General features: G+C 39.2%; 1 protein-coding gene across 1 annotated transcript in view; it reads left to right on the forward strand.

Annotated features, from left to right (window-relative positions):
* The window catches only part of PRRC2C (proline-rich coiled-coil 2C), a 79,526-nt gene that overhangs the window by 27,690 nt on the left and 27,037 nt on the right, over nt 1-24,799 (forward strand). The window contains exons 7-18 of the mRNA XM_014540880.1: nt 2,291-2,373; nt 2,956-3,089; nt 3,170-3,257; nt 4,845-4,989; nt 8,129-8,182; nt 10,668-11,280; nt 12,650-12,819; nt 13,255-13,504; nt 14,478-14,688; nt 16,091-18,337; nt 20,556-20,764; nt 22,373-22,527. Coding sequence (XP_014396366.1) covers nt 2,291-2,373; nt 2,956-3,089; nt 3,170-3,257; nt 4,845-4,989; nt 8,129-8,182; nt 10,668-11,280; nt 12,650-12,819; nt 13,255-13,504; nt 14,478-14,688; nt 16,091-18,337; nt 20,556-20,764; nt 22,373-22,527 — 4,359 coding nt within the window. The remainder of the gene's footprint in view (nt 1-2,290; nt 2,374-2,955; nt 3,090-3,169; nt 3,258-4,844; nt 4,990-8,128; nt 8,183-10,667; nt 11,281-12,649; nt 12,820-13,254; nt 13,505-14,477; nt 14,689-16,090; nt 18,338-20,555; nt 20,765-22,372; nt 22,528-24,799) is intronic.

The raw sequence follows: 24,799 nt of genomic DNA on the forward strand, positions 1-24,799 counted from the left end.
TTTTAAAAAAAACAGAACAAGAAACTGAATGGACTCCCGGTTTTACACAGTACCTGAGAAGAGTCAAGGGTCGAAGCAGCTTAGCTGGAGGTTCTGGCTCAGGAACTCCCTTCACAGTTGAAGTAAAGCTGTCATCAGACGCCGACTTTACTAGGGCTGCTGTTCCAAGCTCACTCATGTTGACCTGCCATCCCTTCTGTTCTATTCTGCAGATTACACAGATCAGTCCTGGTACACTGTGAGTGGGTGGTAGACAGGGTGTGAATACCAGGTGATAAAAGACCCTTTGAGGCTACCTACCAAACAAGGATTCCTTGTAAAACCACTTACCAGTCTTACTTGGTTAAGTGTAGTTGAACCAGATAATATAGTCACTAAATCTGCTCACTTGGTCACATATAACTAGCAATAGTAGATTGAAAACATGAATGAGCATTATTGTCAAACCTTCTGGGTTGTAGAACTCTTACTCCCCTACCCTAAGGAACTTCAGGCATAACTGTGATTTTAAACTCAATATCAAATATTGGTAAAGCTTAATGGAGAACTACTAATGTTTTCTTCCCCTACCACATATTTTGTTTTGGTGACACCTTCTGAGGTACATCTTCTCTGCCACTGCTCTTGACTACCTGAAGCTTTAGTAGGGCCTAGATTAGATTTTCACTCTGTTACATTTTCAGATTTTTCTTTATTCCTTTCTTATCTCCCTCTGTACCAGATGTTGCTTGTTGGAGAGACGGTGGTAAGTCTGCTGGCTCACCCTCAACATCTGACCAAGATGAAAAGCTTCCTGGCCAGGATGAAAGCACAGCTGGGTCATCAGAGCAAAATGACATCCTCAAAGTAGTAGAAAAGAGGATAGCTTGTGGTCCTCCACAGGCTAAACTGAATGGACAGCAGCCTGCCCTGGCTTCCCAGTACCGAGCTATGATGCCTCCTTACGTGAGTATTGCTAAATAGCAAGTGCTTAAATAAGAGGTGTTTGATCGGGGTTCCAAAAAAAGACTTGGAGTGGGGAAAAGTTTAGGTTTTTATTTTCATTAACAACTAATAAAAATTAGCATTTTCTTTGATAATGAATTAGGAAAGAAATCACAGTACCTGTGTTTTTATTATTAATAGGGGTCATTGATATTTTCATATCACATTACATCATTTTAGATATTTCAAAATGTTGTTTATACTCAACATTACTTCATAATATTTATTAGGCCCATGGAGAGACCCACTTGTTATTTAATGACCTAATAAAGAAGCACATACACTACTATGTGACATTTGTTTTTTTAAATATTGTGGTGACAGAATTTTAGTATAATTGTCATACTTCACATCTATACATTGTGCATTTTAAGACATTTTTATTTTAAAAGTCTATAGAATTGATCAGACTGCCAAAGGAGTCATGTATGGCACAGAAAGGGTTAATACTGCTTTAGTTCTAAAGTCTTTATTGGTATATCTTTTTTAGCTTTTCATTATGGAATATTTTAAACATATGTAAAAATAGAAATAATAGGACAGTGAACCTCTCTCTTCCCATATCTACCATCCATATTTAACAGTTAATTTGTGGTCAGTCTTATCTCCTGTTTCCTACCATCTTGGATTATTAAAGCAAATCCCAGATGTCTCAGTTTATAATTACTGTCTGCAGAGTAACTTGACTCAGAATCCACCTGTGCCTACCCATAGGAAATCTCCAAGCCACTCCCCATCCACCCCCCTTGGGGTATAAACTCTCCCTTATTTTTACCTGAACTTAGTTTCTCTTTATCAGCAAATCTGCCTTCAATTAATCTGCCCCTGCATTAGGATCAAGTCTCACATTTCCTTTCAAGTATTTGAATTTGGTTAAGGCAGTGGTCGGCAAACTGCGACTCGGCAAACCGCGGCTTGCGAGCCACATGTGGCTCTTTGGCCCCTTGAGTGTGGCTCTTCCACAAAATACCAACTTCTGCGCATGGGCCACGAAGTTTCGATCGCACTGTACGTGCACGCCCGCATGTGGTATTTTGTGGAAGAGCCACACTCAAGGGGCCAAAGAGCCGCATGTGGCTCGCGAGCTGCGGTTTGCCAACCACGGGGTTAAGGCTTTGCTGTTTTCTGGGGTGCATGCATATCTTTTTTAGTTTTTCATGTCAGTTCACAATCACCTTTATGTAATTTTGTTAACGGGATAACAAGTTCTTCCTATTATGTGTGCTGGTTGTTATCATTTGTAAACACTTGGTGGAGGCAGTAATCTTACAAATGGTATTTATCAATGTTTTTTTTCCACATTCAGATGTTTCAACAGTATCCGAGGATGGCATATCCTCCTCTTCATGGTCCCATGAGGTTTCCACCTTCTTTATCTGAAACAAACAAGTAAGACTACTAAATGATTAAAGTCCACATGAAACACATATATGTTCATTAAGATTTTCTGGCAGTTGAGTGGATTGTGATGACTGATTTATTTTTCTGTTCTCAAAGTATTATTGTATACTTGGCTAGCTTTTATACAACAAAATTATCTTACATAAAATTCTGAAAACTGACAATTATGGCACTAAAAATCAATGACACTTGTTTATTAGCCCTTCTTCTATAATGTTAAGGACTCCCCATTCTCTTTTTGCTTAATGCTCAGCATCCTCCTGAATGATAGTTTTTGTTAACGTTCTGTATTTTGAGATTAGTATTAGCCATATTTTCCTTTAACATATATTTATTTTATTTTAAACCTTTGACAATTAAAAAACCTTGTCTGCTATTAAACACTTGCATAAGAATTATGTATTGTCCTAAATTTATATTTTAATATTATAACTTCTTCATATAAATGCATTATATTTTGTATATCGTATATAAAACATTGCTGAATTGAAATGAACTAAATTCTAATCTTTTAATTTAGAATTATTAAAACTTTGTATTCTTTTCTCCTTATAACCTCTCATTCATTAGAGGCCTTCGAGGAAGAGGCCCACCTCCTTCATGGGCCTCTGAGCCTGAACGCCCCTCCATCCTTAGTGCATCAGAACTGAAGGAGCTTGATAAATTTGATAATTTAGATGCTGAAGCAGATGAAGGTTGGGCAGGTAAGAGGCAAAATTAATGAAGCGTTTAAAATTTTTTGATGCTTCTAAGCAATCCTTCTGAGTTTTCCTTATTTTAATAGGTGCCCAGATGGAAGTAGATTATACAGAACAGCTGAATTTCAGTGATGATGATGAGCAAGGAAGTAATAGTCCTAAAGAAAACAACAGGTAAGTTGTGATATCTTTTATGATTAATAGTATGAGTTTATTGGCATTAAATCTGAGAGGCTTCATTATTAATAGGCATTTGTTCTTTATAGAATTTCTACATTCCATTCCAAGGACTTTTATTGAGTGTGGATGTGATTAATGAGCCAATTTAAAAAGTACAACTAATCAATAAATTAAAGTTTCTTGTTTCTAAAGAAAGTGCATATTTTAACAAAGATGTTTAGATAACTGCCATCTAATTGGAGATCTTTTTTTAAAAAATATATTTTATTGATTTTTTATAGAGAGGAAGAGAGAGGGATAGAGAGTTAGAAACATCAGTGAGAGAGAAACATTGATCAGCAGATCTTTTTTAATCCTCACCCAAGGATATGTGTATTGTTTTGAGAAGGAGGGAGAAACAGCAATCGCTTGCCTCCTGTACACGCCCCAACTGGGGATTGAACCCACAACCTTTTGGTGTATAGGACAACATTCCGACCAACTGAGCGATTCAGCTAGGGCTAATTGGAGATATTTTGAGAGACAACATTAAGGACCATTTAAAACTTACTACTTACTTGACCTGATCTATAATTTACAAAATTGGAGAAATGTTACTTGGGTTACTACATCAAGACAAGCTACATCAAGTCTTTGATTTTTAAAGCTTAACAAGCAGCGTCTTGGAAAATGGGAACTTTATTTTTTCTTTCTTATGGAATATAGGGGCCCCAGCATCAGGAATATATAGGTTATGTGGCATAGCAATTAGGCTTTTAAAATACACAGGAGCTTGCTTACATGCACACATTGGTGTCGTTTTTAGCCATGGCATTGTAATACTCTGCTGTTTCTCGATCAATTGTGAGATGCTGTGATTTATTGTGGGTGTTTTTTTTAATACTGTAATTTGATTTGTCTTTTTCATTAAGTTAAAATAAATTACAATACAGTTATTAAGTATCTGTAATATTAAGTTGCATTCAGTTGGGACTTTGGGTGAGGGTGATGGAAAATGACGGGCCATTTACCAGGTTGTGTTGGGTGTGAATATATATATATATTTATTATTATTTTTTTAATCCTCACTTGAGGATATTTTTCCATTGATTTTTAGAGAGAGGGAAAGACAGAGAGAAGCATCAATGTGAAAAAAACATAAATTGGTTGCCTTCTGCATGAGCCCCGACTAGGGTCCGGGCCCAGGCCAGGGAGGAGCCTGCATTCAAGGTATATGCCCCTGACAAGAATCGAACCCAGGACCATTTGGTCCACAGGCTGACGCTCTATCCACTGAGTCACCCCAGCTAGGGCTGTGAACATCTCTTTTTGACAGTACTGTACTTTATATTTTGTGGTGATAACTTGGCCAAGCCCAGTCCCCACTACAGTATAAGTATATATAGTGGTGCTAATTTGTTTATATATTAAATAAACAAATTAGCACCACTGCATCACAAAACCATCTCTTTCATTCCTTGATAGATTTTTTTCCCTTGAAACCATCTGGAAATATCCTTTTTACGTAAAGAAAATTCATTTACTTAAGGTAGAGTCTGTCCACCTCACTTTTTTATTTCACTTGGTTTTTTTATTCTTCAGTGAGGATCAAGGTTCCAAAGCCTCTGAAAACACTGAGACTCGAAAAGAAGCAGATGAGGGGTGCAACACTAAATCATCATCTCAGATACCTACCCAGCCACCAGTAGCAAAAGGTCCTTATGGGAAAGGACTGCCATTTAATCAGGTTTGTTGGGCTCAAGGAGATCTTTGTCACTGCAGATACTATGGATGAATTAACCTTATTAATCAGAGTTGGACAAAGACTTATTAGGAAACGGAAATGGTATATTTTTTTCTTGAATAGCTCTAGATCTAAATCATAATTTTATTGCATATAATAGGAACTGTAATACAGTAACTAAAATTATTATGTAGAAACTAAACTTTTACCCTTTTTTTGTATAACAATTCTGTCATATCAAAGTAGAGGAATAAATTGTTTTGCCAGGCTACCATTGCTGAAGGGCTTTATGGTTCACTGAATACTTTATACATCCTAGTCAGTAGTCATCTGTGAAATTGTACCCTGAGTAGGGAGGTCACACATAGGGACTAGAAACATCTATTAACTGTGAGCCATTTTGAAGAACATTATTAAAGAATGGAAGTAAGTATGTGGGCAACAGATACACTTGATCCTACTTCAAAGTAGCAAGAGCTTCATTGAGAACTGGGAATAAAAAAGAGCTACCTTCCAGAGAGTCCACTTAACTCCACGTATTAGTTGAAGTCACGCAAATAGATGGAGGAACCCGTCCCTTCAGGGCGTAAAAGTGGGTAGCTAGCAGTCTCTATGAAAGCAGAAGAAAGTCAACAAACTTCAGTTACAGCACACTGTGATAAAGTGCTGCAAGAGAGAATGCACATAGGAAATTCTTGGAGAATACTATGGAAAAGCCTTTACAAAAGACTTGGTACTTAAAGCAAGAATTAGCCAGTAAACACGGGAGAGCAATTCCCAGCAGTGAGAGCAAGAGTAAGAGCTATGTAAAAACCAGTCGTTAGTTTTGTATGCTATAAAAGGAGGTTTAAATTTTGTTCTTAAAGCATTGGTTAGCCATTGGAGAATAAATTTGGAAACTCTGAAAAGAGATTTTTCAAGTATTCTTCATTCTAAATTTCATCATTTGTGTCAGTTTTAACCTACTGGTATAATGGGAAATGATAATTCCTTTGTGAAAGAATACACACACACACACACACACACACACTAGGGGCCTCATAATGGGAAATGATAATTCCTTTGTGAAAGAATATACACACACACACACACACACACAAGGGGCCTGGTGCACGAATTCGTGCACCATTGGGGTCCCTTGGCGTGGCCTGCAGGAGTAAGCCAAAACCAGCTCTCCGACATCACCCAAGCGGTTCTGGATTGCAAGAGGGCGCAGGCCAGGCTGAGGGACCCCACCAGCGCACGATCAGGGACGGGGATGGATGCGGGAGGTCTCCAGGGGGTGTCCGGCCTGTCTCACTCAGTCCCTATCGGCCGAACCCCAGCAGCAAGCTAACCTACTGGTCAGAACATCTGCCCCTGGTGGTTAGTGCACATAATAGCAACTGGTCGACCGGTCGACTGCCCCCTGGTGGTCAGTGCACATCATAGTGAGCGGTTGAGTGGTCTTAGCATATCATTAGCATATTAAGCTTTGATTGGTTGAATGGACAACCAGACACTTAGCATAGTAGGCTTTTATTATATAGGATATTTTTTATTGTTTAAAGTATTATATATGTCTCCTTTTTCCCTGATTGACACCCCTGCCATCCCCACCCTGAGTACAAGCCCCCAGTGCATCAGTGTTTGTGCCCATTGGTTATGCTAATATTCATGCATACAAGTCCTTTGGTTGATCTCTTACCCTCTCCCGTACATTCTCTATGAGATTGTTTGGTCGGTTTAGTGTTTCTTTATCTCTGGATCTATTTTTCTTCATAAGTTTATATTGTTCATTATATTCCATATATGAGTGACATCATGTGATATTTATCTTTCTCCAACTGGCTTATTTCACTTAGCATTATGATCTCCAGTTCCATCCATGCTGTTGCAAATGGTAAAAGTTCCTTCTTTTTTATAGTGGCGTAATATTCCATTCTGTAGATGTACCACAGTTTTTCAATCCACTCATCTACTGATGGACACTTAGGCTGTTTCCAAATCTTAGCTATTATAAATTATGCTGCTATGAACATAAGGATGCATATGTCCTTCCTGATTGGTGTTTCTGGTTTCTTGAGATATATTCCCAGAAGTGGGATTACTGGGTGGAATGGGAGTTCTATTTTTAATTTTTTGAGGAATCACTATACTGATTTCCACAATGGCTGCACCAGTCTGAATTTCCACCAGCAGTGCAAGAGGGTTCCTTTTTTGCCACATCCTCTCCAGCACTTGTCATTTGTTGATTTGTTGATGATAGCCATTCTGACAAGTGAGATGGTACTTCATTGTCGTTTTGATTTGCATCTCTCAGATGATTAGTGACTTTGAGCATGTTTACATAGGTCTCTCGGCATTCTATATGTCCTCTTTCAAAAAGTGTCTATTTGTGTCCTTTGCCCATTTTTGATTAGGTTGTTTTTCTTCCTTATGTTAAGTTGTATGAGTTCCCTGTAAATGTTGGACATTAAACCCTTATCTGAGATAGGATTGGCAAATATGAACTTTCTTGTTGTATTGTTGATGGTTTCTTTTGCTGTGCAGAAGCTTTTTATTTTGATGTAGTCCCATTTGTTTATTTTCTCCTTAATTTCCATTGCCCTAGGAGCTGTATCAGTAAAGATATTGCTATGACATATGTCTGATATTTTGCTGCCGAGAAATATTTTATAGACCATATTTTGATATCTAAGTTTTTTCTGTGTTTGTGACACTGATGTATATATTAGCAAGTGAATATCCATATATTGTATCTGGTTCCAACATGTTTTAGATGTATGTTGTTTTTTTCCTTAGGTAAATCTTCAGTTTTAGTTTGATGTTAGAGAGAAAATCCAGAAAAAGTATTGGGCTTACATAAATAAAAATTCAAAATTAGAGGCATATTTCTAAGCAGCCAAATTACCTGGGCTAGAATTCCATACTTTATACACTAAAATTTTACTTTTTCACAAAGTTCTTTTGAGATCCTAACCTTACAGAAATCACAGAGTAATTCTATAGAACGTAAAGTTATCTTGCAGTTTTATTGAAAACGAAGAAAGAATAATGATGGTTTGCTTTTTGTAATCTTGTGGTTTCACTGAAAAAAAAAATACAGTCAGAAATATTTCCAGTAGATATTTTTCTCTAATTATTTTGTAACAATCCATAGGAACGTGGACCATCTTCTCACCTGCCACCACCCCCCAAGTTGCTTGCACAGCAGGTAAATTTTAACTACATGCTGGTTTATGATCTATATGTATTTGACTTTGTTTTCAGGAAAGATTCTGCATATGTGTTTTATTTATAACTATTACCAACTTTCTTTACCTTATAGCTCCTACATGTCTACCTCTTCAAACCTTCCCTCTTTGTTCTTAGCTGATGAGCAAACTCCTCATTTCGCTAGGAAAACAAGAAGCAACCACTTCTCCCATTTTTGTGCCCTTCCTGTTCTGACTGCCTTCCTGTTACCCTTACCTCTTTTCCGTGTTCCCTGGATCCCATCTTCGATCACTTGCCAGTAATATTATCTCTCAAAACATCTTTTAAACCAGGCCTCCTTTAACTCTCACCCACCCTCCATCTCCTGTGAGTTTCTACTCTATTTCTCTGCTTTCCTTCATGGCAAAATCATTTCAGTGAGCTATTTATTCTTGTCTTCACTTTCTCATTAATATCTCCCACTATACCTTTGAAACTATTATTATCAAGGTCAATAATGACTTCCATCTTGCCAAATCCAATTCTCTTATCTTCATTTTACTTAATCTCAGCAGCAGTTGACATAGTTAATCTTTCCGTCCTTCTTAAAACTCTTTTTTTGCTTGCTTTTGAGGCATTATATTATTTTCTTCCCTTTCTTCAATTTGTATTCTTTCTGGGCCTCCTGTACTGGTCTTTGAGTATTGGAGGGCTCAGGAATGTGTTCTCACTCCCTTTTAGACATCTGGTAATACTGTCAACAATTTAAAAATATATTACAACTTAGTAAGACCCAAGAAAGTGATTTGAACATTCACTTCACAAAATAAGGTATACAGGGGCCAACAAGCACATAAAAAGATGCTCGCTATTTTTAGTCACCAAGGAAATGCAAATTAAAACCACAACACATCCCAAATTAAAAAGGCTGATGACACCAAATGTTGGTGAGGATTAGAGCAGCTGGTGCCCTCATACATTACTGGTGGGGCTGTGAAACCTTATCATCACTTTGGATGATAAGTGATTTTTGGCGTTTCTTATGAAGTGAAACATATACATACCATATGACTCAGCAATTCAATCCCTAGATATTTATCCCAGAGAAATGAAAACATACACTTACACAAAGACATAGGCATAAATTCTGATAGCTGTTTTATTCATAGTTTAAATAAACTAGAAGTAATGCACATGTCCATGCACAGATAAAGCCATGTGCCTGAGAAGGAATACTACCCAGCAGTGGAATAGAGCAAACTTGATGCACACAGTGATCTCAGCCTGTTACCCTGAGCGTAAGAAGCCAGGCACAAAAGATAATATGACTTGAAATCCTTGGAAAGGCAAAACTACCCTTTCTTGCCAGCGTGGATCAGAGGCTGGCTGGGGGCAGGATGTGGGCAGAGGAGTGGTGAGAAGTCTCCATGTCTTGATTGGGGCAATAGTATTCAGGCGTGTGCATCACATTTTACGTAAATTAATACTTTAGTGAAGTTGCTTTTTTTAAAAAAAATTGCTTGTTCTGAGTTTACTGTGTACATTAGGTACTTTTATATAATTGCTTTGTTTATGCAGCTTGCCTTTGAGCTATAGAATGTAAGTGGTTTGCCTAAGACAGCACTGTTAGTAATTTATAGTCTATCTTCCTGGAGTTTTGTTTTGTTTTTTCATATTCAGCCCAGTGTTTTCACCAGACCATTATTTTTTAGGATTCTGAGTAGATATATGGCTTTTTAGGTTTCTTCACCCTAGTAGCTTATTAAAATCAGTATTTTTAAAACAAAAAATTTTTAAATTCCTTAATGTTTCAACCCTTTTTATTTTGCTAGTCTACATAGTCGCTGGCAGTGATTTTAGACCTTACAGTACTTATTTTAGAACACATTAACTGAAAATTAAATCATTAAAGCTCAGTCTGCCAGGTGATCCTTCCTTGGTCCATTTGGACTCTAGGTGGGCCTTTCTGGATTTCTCAGTTTGGAGCTGGCACTCTTTCCACTCCTTCTGGGGCCAATTTCTAGGGACTCCCTTCTGTGGAGTGGCAGTGTCTTCACCTGTCCGCCCTTCCCTGTAGCCACTGCTGTCTTCTCAGGGCTCACATCATGCATCTTTCTGGACTTTTTCTCCCTCTTTAGGCTTCCATCTTCGGCAGTTGCTGTTAAAACACACATTCTAAATTTCCTTTGTCTCTAAATTTAGATTCTGAAAGTCATGTTGTGACAGCTTCTAACTTTATTCAACAAATACTGAGTGAGCCTCATGTCCAGACAATACGTAGGCACATGCTCAGTAAATATTAGATGGTTGAATTAATCATTCTGCTGTTAGTTTGGGGAATTAATCTAGATTCAATGTGTTTGCATTTTAATGTGTATGTGTATCAGGAAAATTTCTGACATTTTGTGGAGTTTTTTTCTTTCCTCTCCATGCCTATTTATATCCCCCATTTGTCAGAAATAGATTTGTTTAATCTCATCGGATAATTTCTCTGAATGTTTCAGCATCCTCCTCCGGACCGACAGGCAGTACCTGGAAGACCAGGCCCTTTCCCCCCGAAGCAGCAAGTACCGGACGAAGATGAAATATGGAAGCAAAGAAGAAGGCAGCAGTCAGAACTCTCTGCAGCTGTGGAGCGCGCTCGTAAACGGCGTGAAGAGGAAGAGCGGAGGATGGAAGAACAGAGGAAGGCAGCTTGTGCCGAGAAACTGAAACGATTAAATGAGAAGCTGGGCATCGTGGACAAGCAGCCATCCCCAGAGGAAATTAGAGAAAGGGAGCGAGAAAAAGAACGGGAGCGGGAGAAAGAACTTGAAAAAGAACAAGAACGGGAGCGGGAGAAGGAAAGGGAAAGGCAACAGGAGAAGGAGAGAGAACTGGAGAGAGAGCAGGAAAAACAAAGAGAAATGGAGAAGGAAAAAAAGCAAGAAAAAGAGAAAGAACTAGAACGGCAGCAGGAAAAGGAAAGAGAACTAGAACTGCAGAAGCCGAAAGAGCAGGAAAAGGAATGGGAGTTGGACAAGAAAGAAAGGGAGAAAGTGGAGGAAAAAATCGAACATAAAGAACCTGCTTTAGAACCTGTGGTAGAAAAACCAGAAAATGAGAACTGTAATAAAGGTATAATAGCCTTATTTATTATTATATACACTTTACAAAATGCTTCACGTTACTCAAAGTGTTGATATCTGTATATTTTAATGTGTGTAATCTGATTTTAGAAATCTAAAATATAATTTCATGTGTAATCTAAAAAACAAAGGTTGTGGGGTTTTGGGGTTTTTGGGGCGGGGGGAGGAAGAAATTACCTTTCATTAGATGCTTTAACATATTGTTTCCCTAATTTTTTTCTTGTGGTTAAATACATGTGACATAAAAGTTAGCATCTTAACCATTTTTAGGTGCACAGTTTAGTGCTATTAATACATTCATAATGCTGTGCAGCCATCATCACCATCCGTCTCCCGAACTCTTCATCTTGCAAAACTGAAGCTCTGTACCCAGTAAACAATAGCTTTCCCTCTCTCCACAGCCCGTGGCAACCATTCTACTTTCTGTCTCTCTGATATTGACTATTCTAAGTACCTCATATAAGTGGAGCCATACAGCATTTGTCTTTGTTACTGGCTTATTTCACTTGGCATACCAACCTCAAGCTTAATCCATATTGTAGCATATTATAAGAATTTACCCCTTTTTAAGGCTTAGTATATGCCACATTTTTCTTATCTACTCATCTGCTGGTGAGCACTTGGATTGTTTCCATTTTATGTACCTATTTTGAATATGCTGCTGTGAATGTGAGTGTACAGAAATCTCTTTGAGACCCTGCTTTTATTTCTTTTGAATTTATACCCGTTTTCTAGAACGAATATGACTATGGTTTTCTTTGGGATGAAAATTTTTCTTTTTGGTATGTGTATGGTTCTCCTTTTGTGTAATCATACTTGACACCCTTTACATAGAATAATGATTTATGTTTGAAGATAGCCAGTGATCACTATGTTATCATCAGACTTAAATTCATTCTTTTTCTTTATAAATAATAGTCCCTTGATTAAAAAAAAAATACAATGCGTTTTATTTTAAGTATTTATAGGCTGTCTGTGTTTCCACATAATTTCTTGGGAACGATAAGTAAATGTTGATAGTAACATTAATATTTATTAAACCATGGAAGATAGGAGGTATTTGAAATGTTTTACTATCACAGAAAATCATACAGATTTTTATATAGTGAAGCATTTGGACCTGTGATCTCAGTATTAATAAGAATCCATCTTTGAGGAAATCAAAGGTTTTATTAATCTAATGTTACCTCATTGATGGCTATCAATATTAGAATGCAAAACAGTGTTTTCGAGTATTGGGGATGATTTTGTCTTCGTTATCTTTTTAAATATAGCTAATAATTTCACTTTAGCACAAACATGTATTTGATAAGTGTTATAGATAAATTATCATTATCTTTTATCTTTTCTTTGGGCAGAGGATGACCCGGTTTTCACTAGACAAGACAGCAATCGCAGTGAAAAAGAGACCACACAAGTGGCGCATGAAACAGAACCAGAATCAGGGTCTCAACCCCGGCCTGCTGTTTTATCTGGTTATTTTAAACAGTTTCAGAAGTCTTTACCACCACGATTCCAGCGGCAGCAGGTAACAATAAAAACATTTTATCATGTACAATTGAAAAAGTTTATTGTTCAATAGTCTGAGAAATAATTTGACATAAAACCTATGATACATAAAGCACACTGGTTTTCCTAAAATTCTTGCCCATTTTAAGAATAGTTTGTTAATAGGGGTTTTACCTTGAACTTCTGTCATTCCTTTTTCATCTGCCTCCTTTATAGACACCACCTCCCTTTCTAGGGAATGGTTTCTGCGATATAATTAATGAGTGATTAGTTGCTTAAGTCATGATCCCATAACTTGTCCTTTGTTCTTTTGTTTTGCCATCTTTTGCTGTTAAATGGCTCTTAATTCTTTTCCTAGAATTATTCCAAATGTCCTATTATTTCTGATTTGATTGGTCATATTAATGTTTCACATGGAACTAGAATCTCAAGCTGAGGGGCTCTGCTATTTCAGGAACAGATGAAGCAGCAGCAGTGGCAGCAGCAGCAGCAGCAAGGTGTCCTTCCCCAGGCGGTCCCTTCACAGCCATCTGGGGCTGCCGTCCCTCCTCCGCCACACCGACCTTTGTACCAGCCCATGCAACCCCACCCTCAGCACTTGGCTTCCATGGGCTTTGATCCAAGGTGGCTCATGATGCAGTCGTACATGGATCCTCGAATGATGTCAGGTAGACCTGCTATGGATATTCCTCCCATTCATCCTGGTGAGTTCAAATCCCCATTGTTGCATGGCTCACTTGTAGTTATGCAGGTTCAAAGTTTTTCATTTGTTTCTTCAATTTTTAGTCTTAATTCCTTTAAGAACTTTAAAGGACTGCTAGATTTTTAATCATAAAATTAGATAACTTGCTTTTAGCAGAGAGTAGTTAAATGCCAGACACTAGTAAGACCAAATTACTATAGCTATTTTCTGTTTTGTAAATGTTATTTAAAGTTTTTAAGATGGAAAATTACTGTTTCATTAACAATATCTATTTGCTACATTGTTTCATTCTTTTGTTGTAGCTTTGAATTTTTCCATATATTATATGTTCCATCTTAGTTTTTTCCAACATTTATCAGCCTAACATTTGTTTCATTGTAGTTTAGCTAAAAACAAAAGAATTAGCAGCCTTTTATGGAATCTATTAAAATAAATCCAGACAGCCCATTATCAAAATATTGAGGAAAATTTATAAGTGATAAAAACATGATCAAGAAATCCCATTGTGATATTGAAATTTTAAAAGGCACAATTAATAGCATATTGATCAGCTAATTAAACTAGATTAATATTTTTCTATAGGCTATATCTTGTCTGAAGTTTTTACTATTGGTGTGATTCTCCTTATGTTTGTATTAACATGCATAGAATTATAATGCTTGTCATCTGATTATATTTCTTTCCTATAAGGTAAAATAGGCTGCTATTGTGGTTTTGCTTGCTTTGTTTCCTCAGTTCTTAAATATGTTTATTTAATAGCAACTATGAAAACCTCACTCATGGAAAAACATAATTGCCAGTAATCATTTGTTGAGTTCATTAATTTTATGGCAAAAAGTATTTGTTTAGCTTGAGTATATCAAGAATAGCAAATAGCAATTAATAACCTAGATTCTGTGTCTCTAATGCTTTTGTTTATTTCATTTCTCTCCCTCCCACCCACGACCCCCATCTTTTTCTGACCTTTTGTGCAGGAATGATTCCTCCTAAGCCTTTGATGAGAAGAGACCAGATGGAAGGTTCAGCCAACAGTTCTGAGTCATTTGAGCATATAGCTCGATCTGCAAGAGATCATGCAGTTTCCCTCTCTGAGCCTCGTATGATGTGGGGGTCAGAGGCCTATCCTCATACGGAGCCTCAGCAGGCCACTGCTCCTAAGACAGCAGAAGAACCTGAAGGTGTAAGGTAATTATGAAAACTGTTCATAAACCCAGTAGAATATTGTGGTGAAACCAATACTGTTTAGCATCCCTGAAGGTCATTCTGATTCAGGACTGAGCCACAAACCTGATAGCCTCCCATTTTGTGTGTCATTTCATTTTTGGACATATTTTCTTTTTTCTGGCATTTCTGTATTGATTAGGGCTCTTTGTAAACTAGTTCCGTACACTGAATTAAATGCTGAAGTTCAGTACATGTTAAAATTGGCATGTTTCTACCAGTGATAAGGTACCTGACATACAATCTCACTAAAGTGTTGATGTAATTCTTCCACTAATGAGAAATGGCAGACATTTAATTATCAATATCTTATGGATGTTTTCTAAGATCAACATAAGACACAATCTAATTCAAAGAAACTTGGAAGTAGCAGAGAGTTGGTGGTCTATATAAACTTATACCCATAAAGTTAGAATTTCTGCCCTTTGTATATTATGATTTTTATAATTCTGATTCTTTGGGAAAAGTAGACCACTCAAGGTAGTAATAGGTGGAAATTATCAGTCTTAATGGGTTAAAAAGTCCTATCAGCACAGTCTAAAGGAATGAACATTAATGTTTTTAATTGTGGGGAAAACACATAACAAAATTTTAGGTATACAGTACAACGTTGTACAGTGATGTATAGCAGAGCAGAACTCAAGAACTTAACTCTTCTTGCCCAACTGCAGTGTACACCCATTTAGTAGCAACTCCTCATTCCTCCTCCCTTTGAGTCCCTGGCAGTTACCATTCTGCTTTCTGCTTCGATGAGTTTGATTGCATTATATACTTCATATAAGTGGGATCATTACGTATTTGTCCTTATTGTGACTAACTCTTTCACTTAACACAATGTCCTCATCCATTAGAGGCCCAGGGCATGAAAATTCGTTTGCTCAGCAGGGGGGGCGGGGGGGGCGTCTCTCAGCTCTGCCTGCACCCTGGGACCTCTTGGGGGATGTCCACCTGCCGGCTTAGGTGCATGAAAATTCGTGTGCTCAGCAGGGGGAGGGAGGGCGTCTCTCAGCTCTGCCTGCACTCTGGGACCTCTTGGGGGATGTCCACCTGCCGGCTTAGGCCCGTTCCCCAGGGGATCGGGGGCCTAAGGAGGTGGGAGAGGCTCCCACTCACCACCTCTGCACTCACAGCCGTCAGCCCGGCTTGTGGCTGAGCGGAGCTCCTCCTGTGGGAGCACACTGACCGCCAGGAGGCAGCTCCTGCATTGAGCATCTGCCCCCTGGTGGTCAGAGTGCATCATAGCAACCGGTTGCTCCACTGTTAGGGTCAATTTGCATATTAAATTAGAGGGTTTATTTTGCTATGCACGTACATATGTGAAAGATTTTGTCTTGATGGTTATGCTTTTGAATTCTCTTTATGCTAGGTCGGAAGCCACGCTGGATCAGGAACCGATCACTGCTGCTTATCCTGTAGAACATAGTCAGTTAGAGGCCCATCCGAAGGCAGACTTTGTTAGAGAATCAGGTGAGGCCGAAGTACAGAAGGTTTTAAGCAGGTCTGTGGAAGACATTAAACCTCCCCACTCTGACACAGTCAGTCAGTCTGCTTGCTTTGATGTTCCTGATCAGAAGACTATATCCACTCCTCAAGAAGAGCGGATTTCATCGGGAGAAAATCAACCTGCCCGAAAAAGAAGTGTATCCCATGGATCTAACCATACTCAAAAATCAGAGGAGCAAAGAAACGAGACATCTGCAAGCATTCCTAAAGTAACCAGCAGGGGCATTGATTCAAAAGAACCAGCAGAAAGGTCAGAGGAAAAACCAAAAAAAGATGGCTTTCTACGATCTTCTGAAGGACCAAAACCAGAAAAACTGTATAAATCTAAATCAGAAACTCGTTGGGGCCCGAGGCCAAGCTCCAGCAGGAGAGAAGAAGGTAATGACAGGCCTGTGAGAAGGTCGGGTCCCATTAAAAAACCTATCCTTAGAGATATGAAAGAGGAACGAGAGCAGAGGAAGGAGAAAGAAGGAGAAAAAGGAGAAAAGGTCACTGAGAAAGTTGTAAAACCGGAAAAAACTGAAAAGAAAGATCCTCTTCCGCCACCGCCACTACCTGCAGCACCTATTCAGCCACAGGCCGTTCCACCACCACCTCAACCAGAACCAGAGAAATTTCCTTCAACAGAAACTCCAACTTTGGTGCAAAAGCCACCTCCAGACACTGAGAAGCCTTTGGAACCTGTAAGTAGTGCTGAGGTAGAGCCTGCAACTAAAACTGTAAATCAAACTGTAACAGCACCAACAGTCAAAGAAGAAAAACAACCTGAGAAAGTTGTCAGCAAAGACCTTGTTACAGAGAGGCCTCGATCAGATTTAAGGCCAGTAATTAAAAAAGAATCCGCTCAACCTCCTAGGACCTATTGGAAAGAAGCGAGAGATAGAGATTGGTTTCCAGATCAAGGATACAGAGGTCGAGGCCGAGGAGAATATTACTCCAGAGGCCGAAGCTACAGAGGCTCTTACGGAGGGCGGGGCCGTGGTGGCAGAGGGCACACTCGAGAGTATCCGCAGTACAGGGACACTAAGCCTCGGACAGAGCATGTGCCCCCAGGACCTCTCAGACAGCGAGAGGAAAGTGAAACTCGCAGTGAGAGCTCCGATTTTGAGGTTGTTCCCAAAAGAAGACGACAGCGAGGTTCCGAGACTGACACAGACAGTGAAATTCATGAAAGTGCAAGTGACAAGGATAGTTCAAGCAAAGGAAAACTTCCCAAAAGAGAAGACCGGTCTGAAAACAAAAAACCTATAAAGCCTCAATCTTCTTTCAAGCCTGAAAATCATGTCCGAATAGATAATAGACCTCTAGACAAACCGTACATAAGGGATGATGACAAATCTAAACCAGGCTTCCTTCCTAAAGGAGAGCCCACCAGGCGAGGCAGAGGGGGGACATTCAGACGCGGTGGGAGGGACCCTGGAGGACGCCCCTCGCGCCCTTCCACCTTACGAAGACCTGCCTATCGGGAAAATCAGTGGAACCCAAGGCAGGCAGAAGCTCCTAAACCAGATGATGGAGAGCCACCAAGAAGACATGAGCAGTTTATTCCTATACCAGCTGATAAGCGACCTCCAAAATTTGAGCGAAAATTTGACCCAACTAGAGAGAGGCCCCGAAGGCAGCGTCCTACCCGACCACCCAGGCAAGATAAGCCTCCTCGATTTAGACGGCTCAGAGAGAGGGAGGCGGTCTCAAAAACCAATGAGGTGGCAGTGCCCACAAATGGCACAGTGAGTAACGTGGTTCAAGAACCAGTGAGTACTGCTGGGGATGTTTCTGGGAATAAGACTCCAGACTTGTCTAACCAGAACTCTTCAGATCAGGCAAACGAAGAATGGGAAACAGCCTCAGAAAGCAGTGACTTCAATGAGAGGCGGGAGAGGGATGAAAAAAAAAATGCTGATTTGAATGCACAAGCTACTGCGAAGGCCGGAGAGACTGTTTCAGCCCCAAAAAGAGAAATAGCAAAGAGAAGTTTTTCTAGTCAAAGACCTGGCGTGGACCGCCAGAATCGGCGTGGCAACGGAGGTCCACCCAAATCTGGGAGGAATTTCTCAGGTCCTAGGAATGAAAGGAGAAGTGGCCCACCATCCAAAAGTGGGAAGCGAGGGTGAGTCCTTTGTTTCACATATAATAACTTTTGCGCCTTTAAAGAGACACAAGGTAGACTTCTTGGTTGAACTGTGCAAAGGAGCCAGTCTAGGTAGAGGACCACACATTGTTCTCCCCAAATTATCTTTTCTGTTCTCCAAGTGTAATGGGTGCTTGAAGGAGAGAGGTTAATGGCCCTCAGGAGTCTCTGCCTGCCTGGTGTCCAGTAGGGGCCTTCTAGGAATTTGTAGCTTTGGGAAAGTCTATGCACCTGGGGCTGCATCTGTACAACGCTCTCCATTTAGTAAGTCCTCTTACTGATGATGAGTAGCCCACCTTTTTCTTTGTTTCTCATTCACTGTGGTGCTCACAGGTGTCCTCTGGACTTAAATTAATATGTTAAAATAGCTATAGACTATATCACTCTGTACTGGTTTATAGATAGTGAATGTTGAGCTTAAGGATAAATTATATTCCCCCTCTAGCTGCAAGCCTACAATAAATGATGCAGCTAGAGAGAAACCCAGAAAGCAAAGTCCTGCCCAACCACCAAGGCCACCACTAACATAAATACCAGGTTATTGGATTTTTTTTTAAAGAATTTTTCTAAACTGTGCTAAACTTAATCTATTCTTTTAAATATTAAAATGTTGGTTAGTTATTGATTTCTTTAGTACTAGAAAAAAATAAATCTAGTTTTAAATCTAGGCCTGGCAAGTTGCATATACTTAGCATTTCATCCATCAATGAACATTTTTGCTTTCTAATAATTTAGAAAAAGTTCCAGGGAGATAATCCGACTAGTTGTGTTTCTTGAGAATCTGCTTAACAAAAATTTGAACATCCTTTTATAAGGTCCAAAAGAAAAGGATAACATATAGTTACAATAACTTTGCAGTTATTGACTATACCTTAACTATTAGAAGTTTGAGTAATACTTAAGACATTCTTGTGGATTTTTGAGCAATGTAGATTTCAACTACTTAGCAAGACTTTAGTGCCATGTAAATGCTAACAATGCTGAACCTGCAGAAACAGCAGTTGCACCTTGTAGTTAAAATGAATGGTGTAAGAGTCCCGTTTAGAAGACAAGTGCCTATTTTTCAGATGTTGGAGGTCATGCTTGTGTTAGGCACTTGGTAAGCTTTTATCTTAAGTGATACTATAGGCCAATGATGGCGAACCTTTTGAGCTCGGCGTGTTAGCATTTTGAAAAACCCTAACTTAACTCTGGTGCTGTTTCACATATAGAAATTTTTTGATATTTGCAACCATAGTAAAACAAAGACTTATATTTTTGATATTTATTTTATATATTTAAATGCCATTTAACAAAGAAAAATCAACCAAAAAAATGTGTGTCATAGGTTCACCATCACTGCTATAGGCTATGATGAAAATGGAATTTTAAGCCCATCTTCCCTAGCCTGTTTTCATAAAATATTTATAAAATGAAGCCAAGAATAAAATTTATCTGTTGGGAAACAAAAACTTTAGAAACACATTTGTTTTATGAAGTGAATTGTTTCCATATAAAAGTGTTTTTTACATGTTTACATTAATGTATAAATCTGATTAAACTTTAAAAAAAAAACATGGTATAAACATAGAAAGGTTTTCTAAATTTTTTTCATAGGCTGCCCTCTTGTGGAAAAGAGATGTAGTGCCCTAGCTGGTTGTTCAGTGGTTAGAGCATCAACCTGTGGACTGAAGGGTTCCAGGTTCGATTTCCGTCAAGGACACATGCTCGTGTTGCGGGCTCGATCCCCAGTAGGGGGCGTGCAGGAGGCAGCCTGTCAATGGTTCTCTCCCACCATTGATGTTGATGTTTCTATCTCTCTCTCTCTCTCTCTCTCTCTCTCTCTCTCCCTTCCTCTCTGAAATCAATAAGAAAAGATCCAGTAGTGAATACTTTGTACTAGCTTGGGTTACAGATTTTCTGCTATAACGTGTTGCTTAGCTCATTTATTTATAACATGATAAACAAATAGATACGTAAGAACCTTCAGGATTCTCTAATTTAATTGCTGGGAAGAACTACCCTAGTCCATCTCCTTTACTGGGAAGCTCAGTTTTAGTGAAGTTGTTCTCAACTAAAGCCACTAAGGCTTGTTGGTTTTGAGCTAAGGTCTTTTATCCCACTGCTATTTCTTCTTAGACTAAACTTTACAAATTGCCAGTGAAGGATTCCCTACCCGAGTGTGGCGGTGGTAATATCCCAAATTATTATTTTGTAGGCCATTTGATGACCAGTCTGCAGGCACAACTGGTGTTGATCCTGTCAATGGCAGCTCTGCACACCACCAGGAAGGAACACCTAATGGAACAGGACAAAAGAACTCCAAAGATTGTGCAGGAAAAAAAAGAGAAGACCCAAAACCAGGCCCTAAGAAACCCAAAGAGAAAGTAGATGCACTGTCACAATTTGATCTCAACAATTATGCAAGTATGTCTTAGGTTCTATTTACTTATTTTATTTATTTATCTATCTGTCTGTTTGCTGCATTGAGTTGGATGCTATACATAAAAAAGTTATCAAAGAAGGAAAGAGTTGACCTAAACAATAGAAGCTGAATATGAAGCACTAACTGATTTAACTTGAACTAAAATAATAACTGTATACATATGCTGTCTTAAATGAAAGAAATGCTAAACCTCATTGAGTTGTGACCTTAATGAAATAGGTATCTAAGATATGGTAACTAGAGAATAAATGATAGTATGGGAGACTGTGTTGCTATGGATACTTTCAGAAAGCTATGGAGTGAAAGAATATTGGATGCAAAGGATGACAATAAGAACATGTTTGATGAGGGAGTTAAGGAATTAGACACTTAGGTGAAAATGAGCAATTTGTCATTCACTCAGATGAAACTTAGACTGGAAAAACTGAATAAAATGGAGAGATTTACTAGGTTAAGACCTGATCTATTTTAATTTTTTAATATTGCTTAATCTAGATGTCTTATACTCACCGGGATATATGATCATTTTAATAAGACAGCTAGAATAATTACTAATAGGACAATGAGTGGAGTCATTCATGTGATGGGTTATGATATGTGTGCATCCATGCCACTTGTTTTTAACAAGTACACATTGTGGACAATGGTCTATGTAAAATAGAGGCATTAAGAGTCATAAGATCAGGTTGGCTAGTCACAACTTCACCTAGCAAATGGGCATTTCAGAGCTTACTGTATCCTTTGCAAAAGAGAAACAGCAATACCCACCTCTTAAGAAAGGCTAGATGCAAATGAGGTAAAGTGCTATATAGATTTTTACAGCATAATACAGATCTCAGGCTGGGAGAGGTAGAGACTAAAGTGATTTGACTGGATAATAGGGTAATATTTATTTTTAAGAAACACATTACCACTGTATTGCTTAAGAAAAAACTACATCATTCAAAGCAGATAATTTTAGGACTTTTTTTTTCCTCCAGAGAGGAAGGGAGAAGGGGAAAGAGAAACATCATTGATGAGACAGAATCAGTGATGGGCTGACTCCCTCATGGCCCCTCCTGGGGCTCAAGCCCACAACTTGGGCTTGTGTCCTGACCGGGGAGCAAACCGTGATGTCCTGGTTCATAGGTCCACGCTCAACTACTAAGCCACACCGTCTGGGCAGGACTTTTATTTTTTAACCTTGTTTATGAAATCTTTTCAAATCTTACTAATGAATGGACATCTTATGGCGTGGGAAATGGATTACACTGTGAGTTACAGGAAGAACTAGACCAGGGGTTCTCAAACTACAGCCCGCGGGCCACATGCAAATACAAATATTGTATTTGTTCCCGTTTTGTTTTTTTACTTCAAAATAAGATATGTGCAGTGTGCATAGGAATTTGTTCATAGTTTTTTTTTTAAACTATAGTCCGGCCCTCCAACGGTCTGAGGGACAGTGAACTGGCCCCCTGTTTAAAAAGTTTGAGGACCCCTGAACTAGACCTTTGCTTTGTCTTTCTTTTTTAATCACTACTGGATGAACATTTCTATGTATCTCTTCTATTGGGGGGAAAAATATTTTAAATCTTCTTCCATACCCACAGGTGTTGTTATAATTGATGACCATCCGGAAGTAACGGTAGTTGAAGACCCACAGTCAAATTTGAATGATGATGGTTTTACTGAAGTGGTATCCAAAAAACAACAAAAACGTTTACAGGATGAGGAACGCCGGAAGAAGGAAGAACAGATCATACAGGTTCAGTGTTCCAGCTTTTTGCTAGTTGTTTAGGTTGTTGCTCAAAACATGTTAGCAAATAATCAAGGTTTCTGTCTACCTGGAAAGTCAAGGCTGGATTTATTACTCAATGTTGAGAGTGACTGGATTTTCACAACTTTAAACTGTTTTAACCAGTATTGAGATAAATTTTAAATAGAATATAATCACTGTTAAGCTTAGTGTATACCAGTGGTTCTCAACCTTCCTAATGCCGCGACCCTTTAATACAGTTCCTCATGTTGTGGTGACCCCCAATTTCATTGTTACAAATTGAACATAATGAAAGCATAGTGATTAATCACAAAAACAATATGTAATTATATATGTGTTTTCCGATGGTCTTAGGCGACCCCTGTGTAAGGGTCGTTCGACCCCCAAAGGGGTCGCGACCCACAGGTTGAGAACCGCTGGTGTAGACCTTTACTTTAGTAACATATTTTATGTTCCAGTACTAGTTGTCTTGTTTGCCTCATCTTGTCAGCATTAACATTAAATTATCTTGGAAACCTAGTAAACGAAACTGTCATGATGTAAACTTGCAGGTACTTGACTTAGAAAGTTTGAGTTGTAATCTAAATTAGTTCACTTACTAACACACAGAATGAATAAGTTTTTCTATTTAAATCAACCCAAATACCCCTTTTGCTAAATGCTGACACAGATAAAAATAAGTTGAACACGTGAATTGTAGTGATAAAGACTTCTAGCAGATGAGAGAGCTTAAAAACGAGACACTATAAAAATTTTTTGTGGATAGTAATACTGAGTTCAATTGGACGTAACCTTTAGAACTAGATAATTTCAGAAGTCATTTGTTAGTTATTATCTTTGGGATGGTGGAATTCGTAGTGCATATATCCTGTGTAGCATAGTGCCCCAACAACAACTAAAATACAGAACAACTAACTATCATCCAGAACTGTGGGAAAGCTGGCTTAGTGGAAGTACTACAACTAGAGAGGTAAAGAAGAAAGCACATTGAAACTGGTACAAGGTGCAGAGGTGCAGAACGCGCCAGCACCTGGGTGTGCCGCTTTTTTAATCAGGAGGGAGATACAAGCTCCCGCTTGCTCTGAGCTCCAGTGCCGGGCGAGACTCTGGGGGACCCAGACATATACGAGAAGAAACTGGACTGTCTGGCATCGGGGCAGGAACGCAGGGGCGTCTTTCCTCCAGAGGGAGGTGCTCACAACGGTCATTGTTACTGTGCTGGGACTTCCCTGGTGCAGGGCTGACTGGTAGCTATTGCTTTTTGCACCGCCCTGGAGATTCCCTGAGACCCCTACCCCACCCAGCGGATTTTGCATATGAATGTCCTGCCCTTTCTCAGCCTAAAACCTGTCAAACAAGCTGCAGCTGGGTCAGGGAGCCCCAAAGCTATCAAAAGAAGGCCCAAGGCCGGCACCAGCATCAGCCTGGGCCTGATCTGGGCACTTCCAAATCCAATACAAAGAGGAGGAATCTGCAGATCTCTCTGTAGCTCCTGGGTGGCCCCAGGCAGTGGTTGACTGCATCTCCTTGGAGATCCAAGAGCCAGTGTACCTAGTGGTCAGTGTGAGACCATACCAGCTTACAATTCTTCACATCCATAACTGACACACTCAAGGGGCAGACTCAGTGAGCACTAAAGCCCCACTGAAGCAAGTCCTGCCCCATAAAGGTGTCTTCTGCACAGCAGCTCTTCCATTGTAGACACAGCTGGTCATCACAGCCAATTGGCTTGGAGGTCAATTCCCCTCAGTGATACCAACAGCAATCAAGGCTCAACTACAACAAGACTGTGCACACAGCTCACAAAGGGGTGCACCTAGAGTGCCCAGCTCAGGTGACTGGGGAGGCTGAGCCATTGGGCCCTATAGAACACCTACTACACAAGACCACTCTACCAACTCAAGGAGACATAGCAGCTACCCAATACATAGAAACAAACACAGGGAAACAGCCAAAATGCTGAGACAAATATGTCACAAATGAAAGAAATGGAAGAAAGCAAACTTCTGGATATAGAGTTCAAAATCACAGTTATAAGGTTACTCAAGAATCTTCTAGAAACCTCTGAGGAACTTAGTGAGACCTTCAAGGATCTTAGTGAGAATGCCAAAAAAAAAAAAAGGAAAAGGACCAGTCAGAAATTAAGCATACACTGACTGAAATAAAGAATAATATACAGAGATCCAACAGCAAACTAGAGAATCCCAAGAATCAAGTCAAAGATTTGAAATACGAAGAAGCAAAAAACACCCAACCGGAA

The sequence above is a fragment of the Myotis brandtii genome, unplaced genomic scaffold (genome assembly GCF_000412655.1).
Source record: "Myotis brandtii unplaced genomic scaffold, ASM41265v1 scaffold250, whole genome shotgun sequence".
NCBI lineage: Eukaryota > Metazoa > Chordata > Mammalia > Chiroptera > Vespertilionidae > Myotis > Myotis brandtii.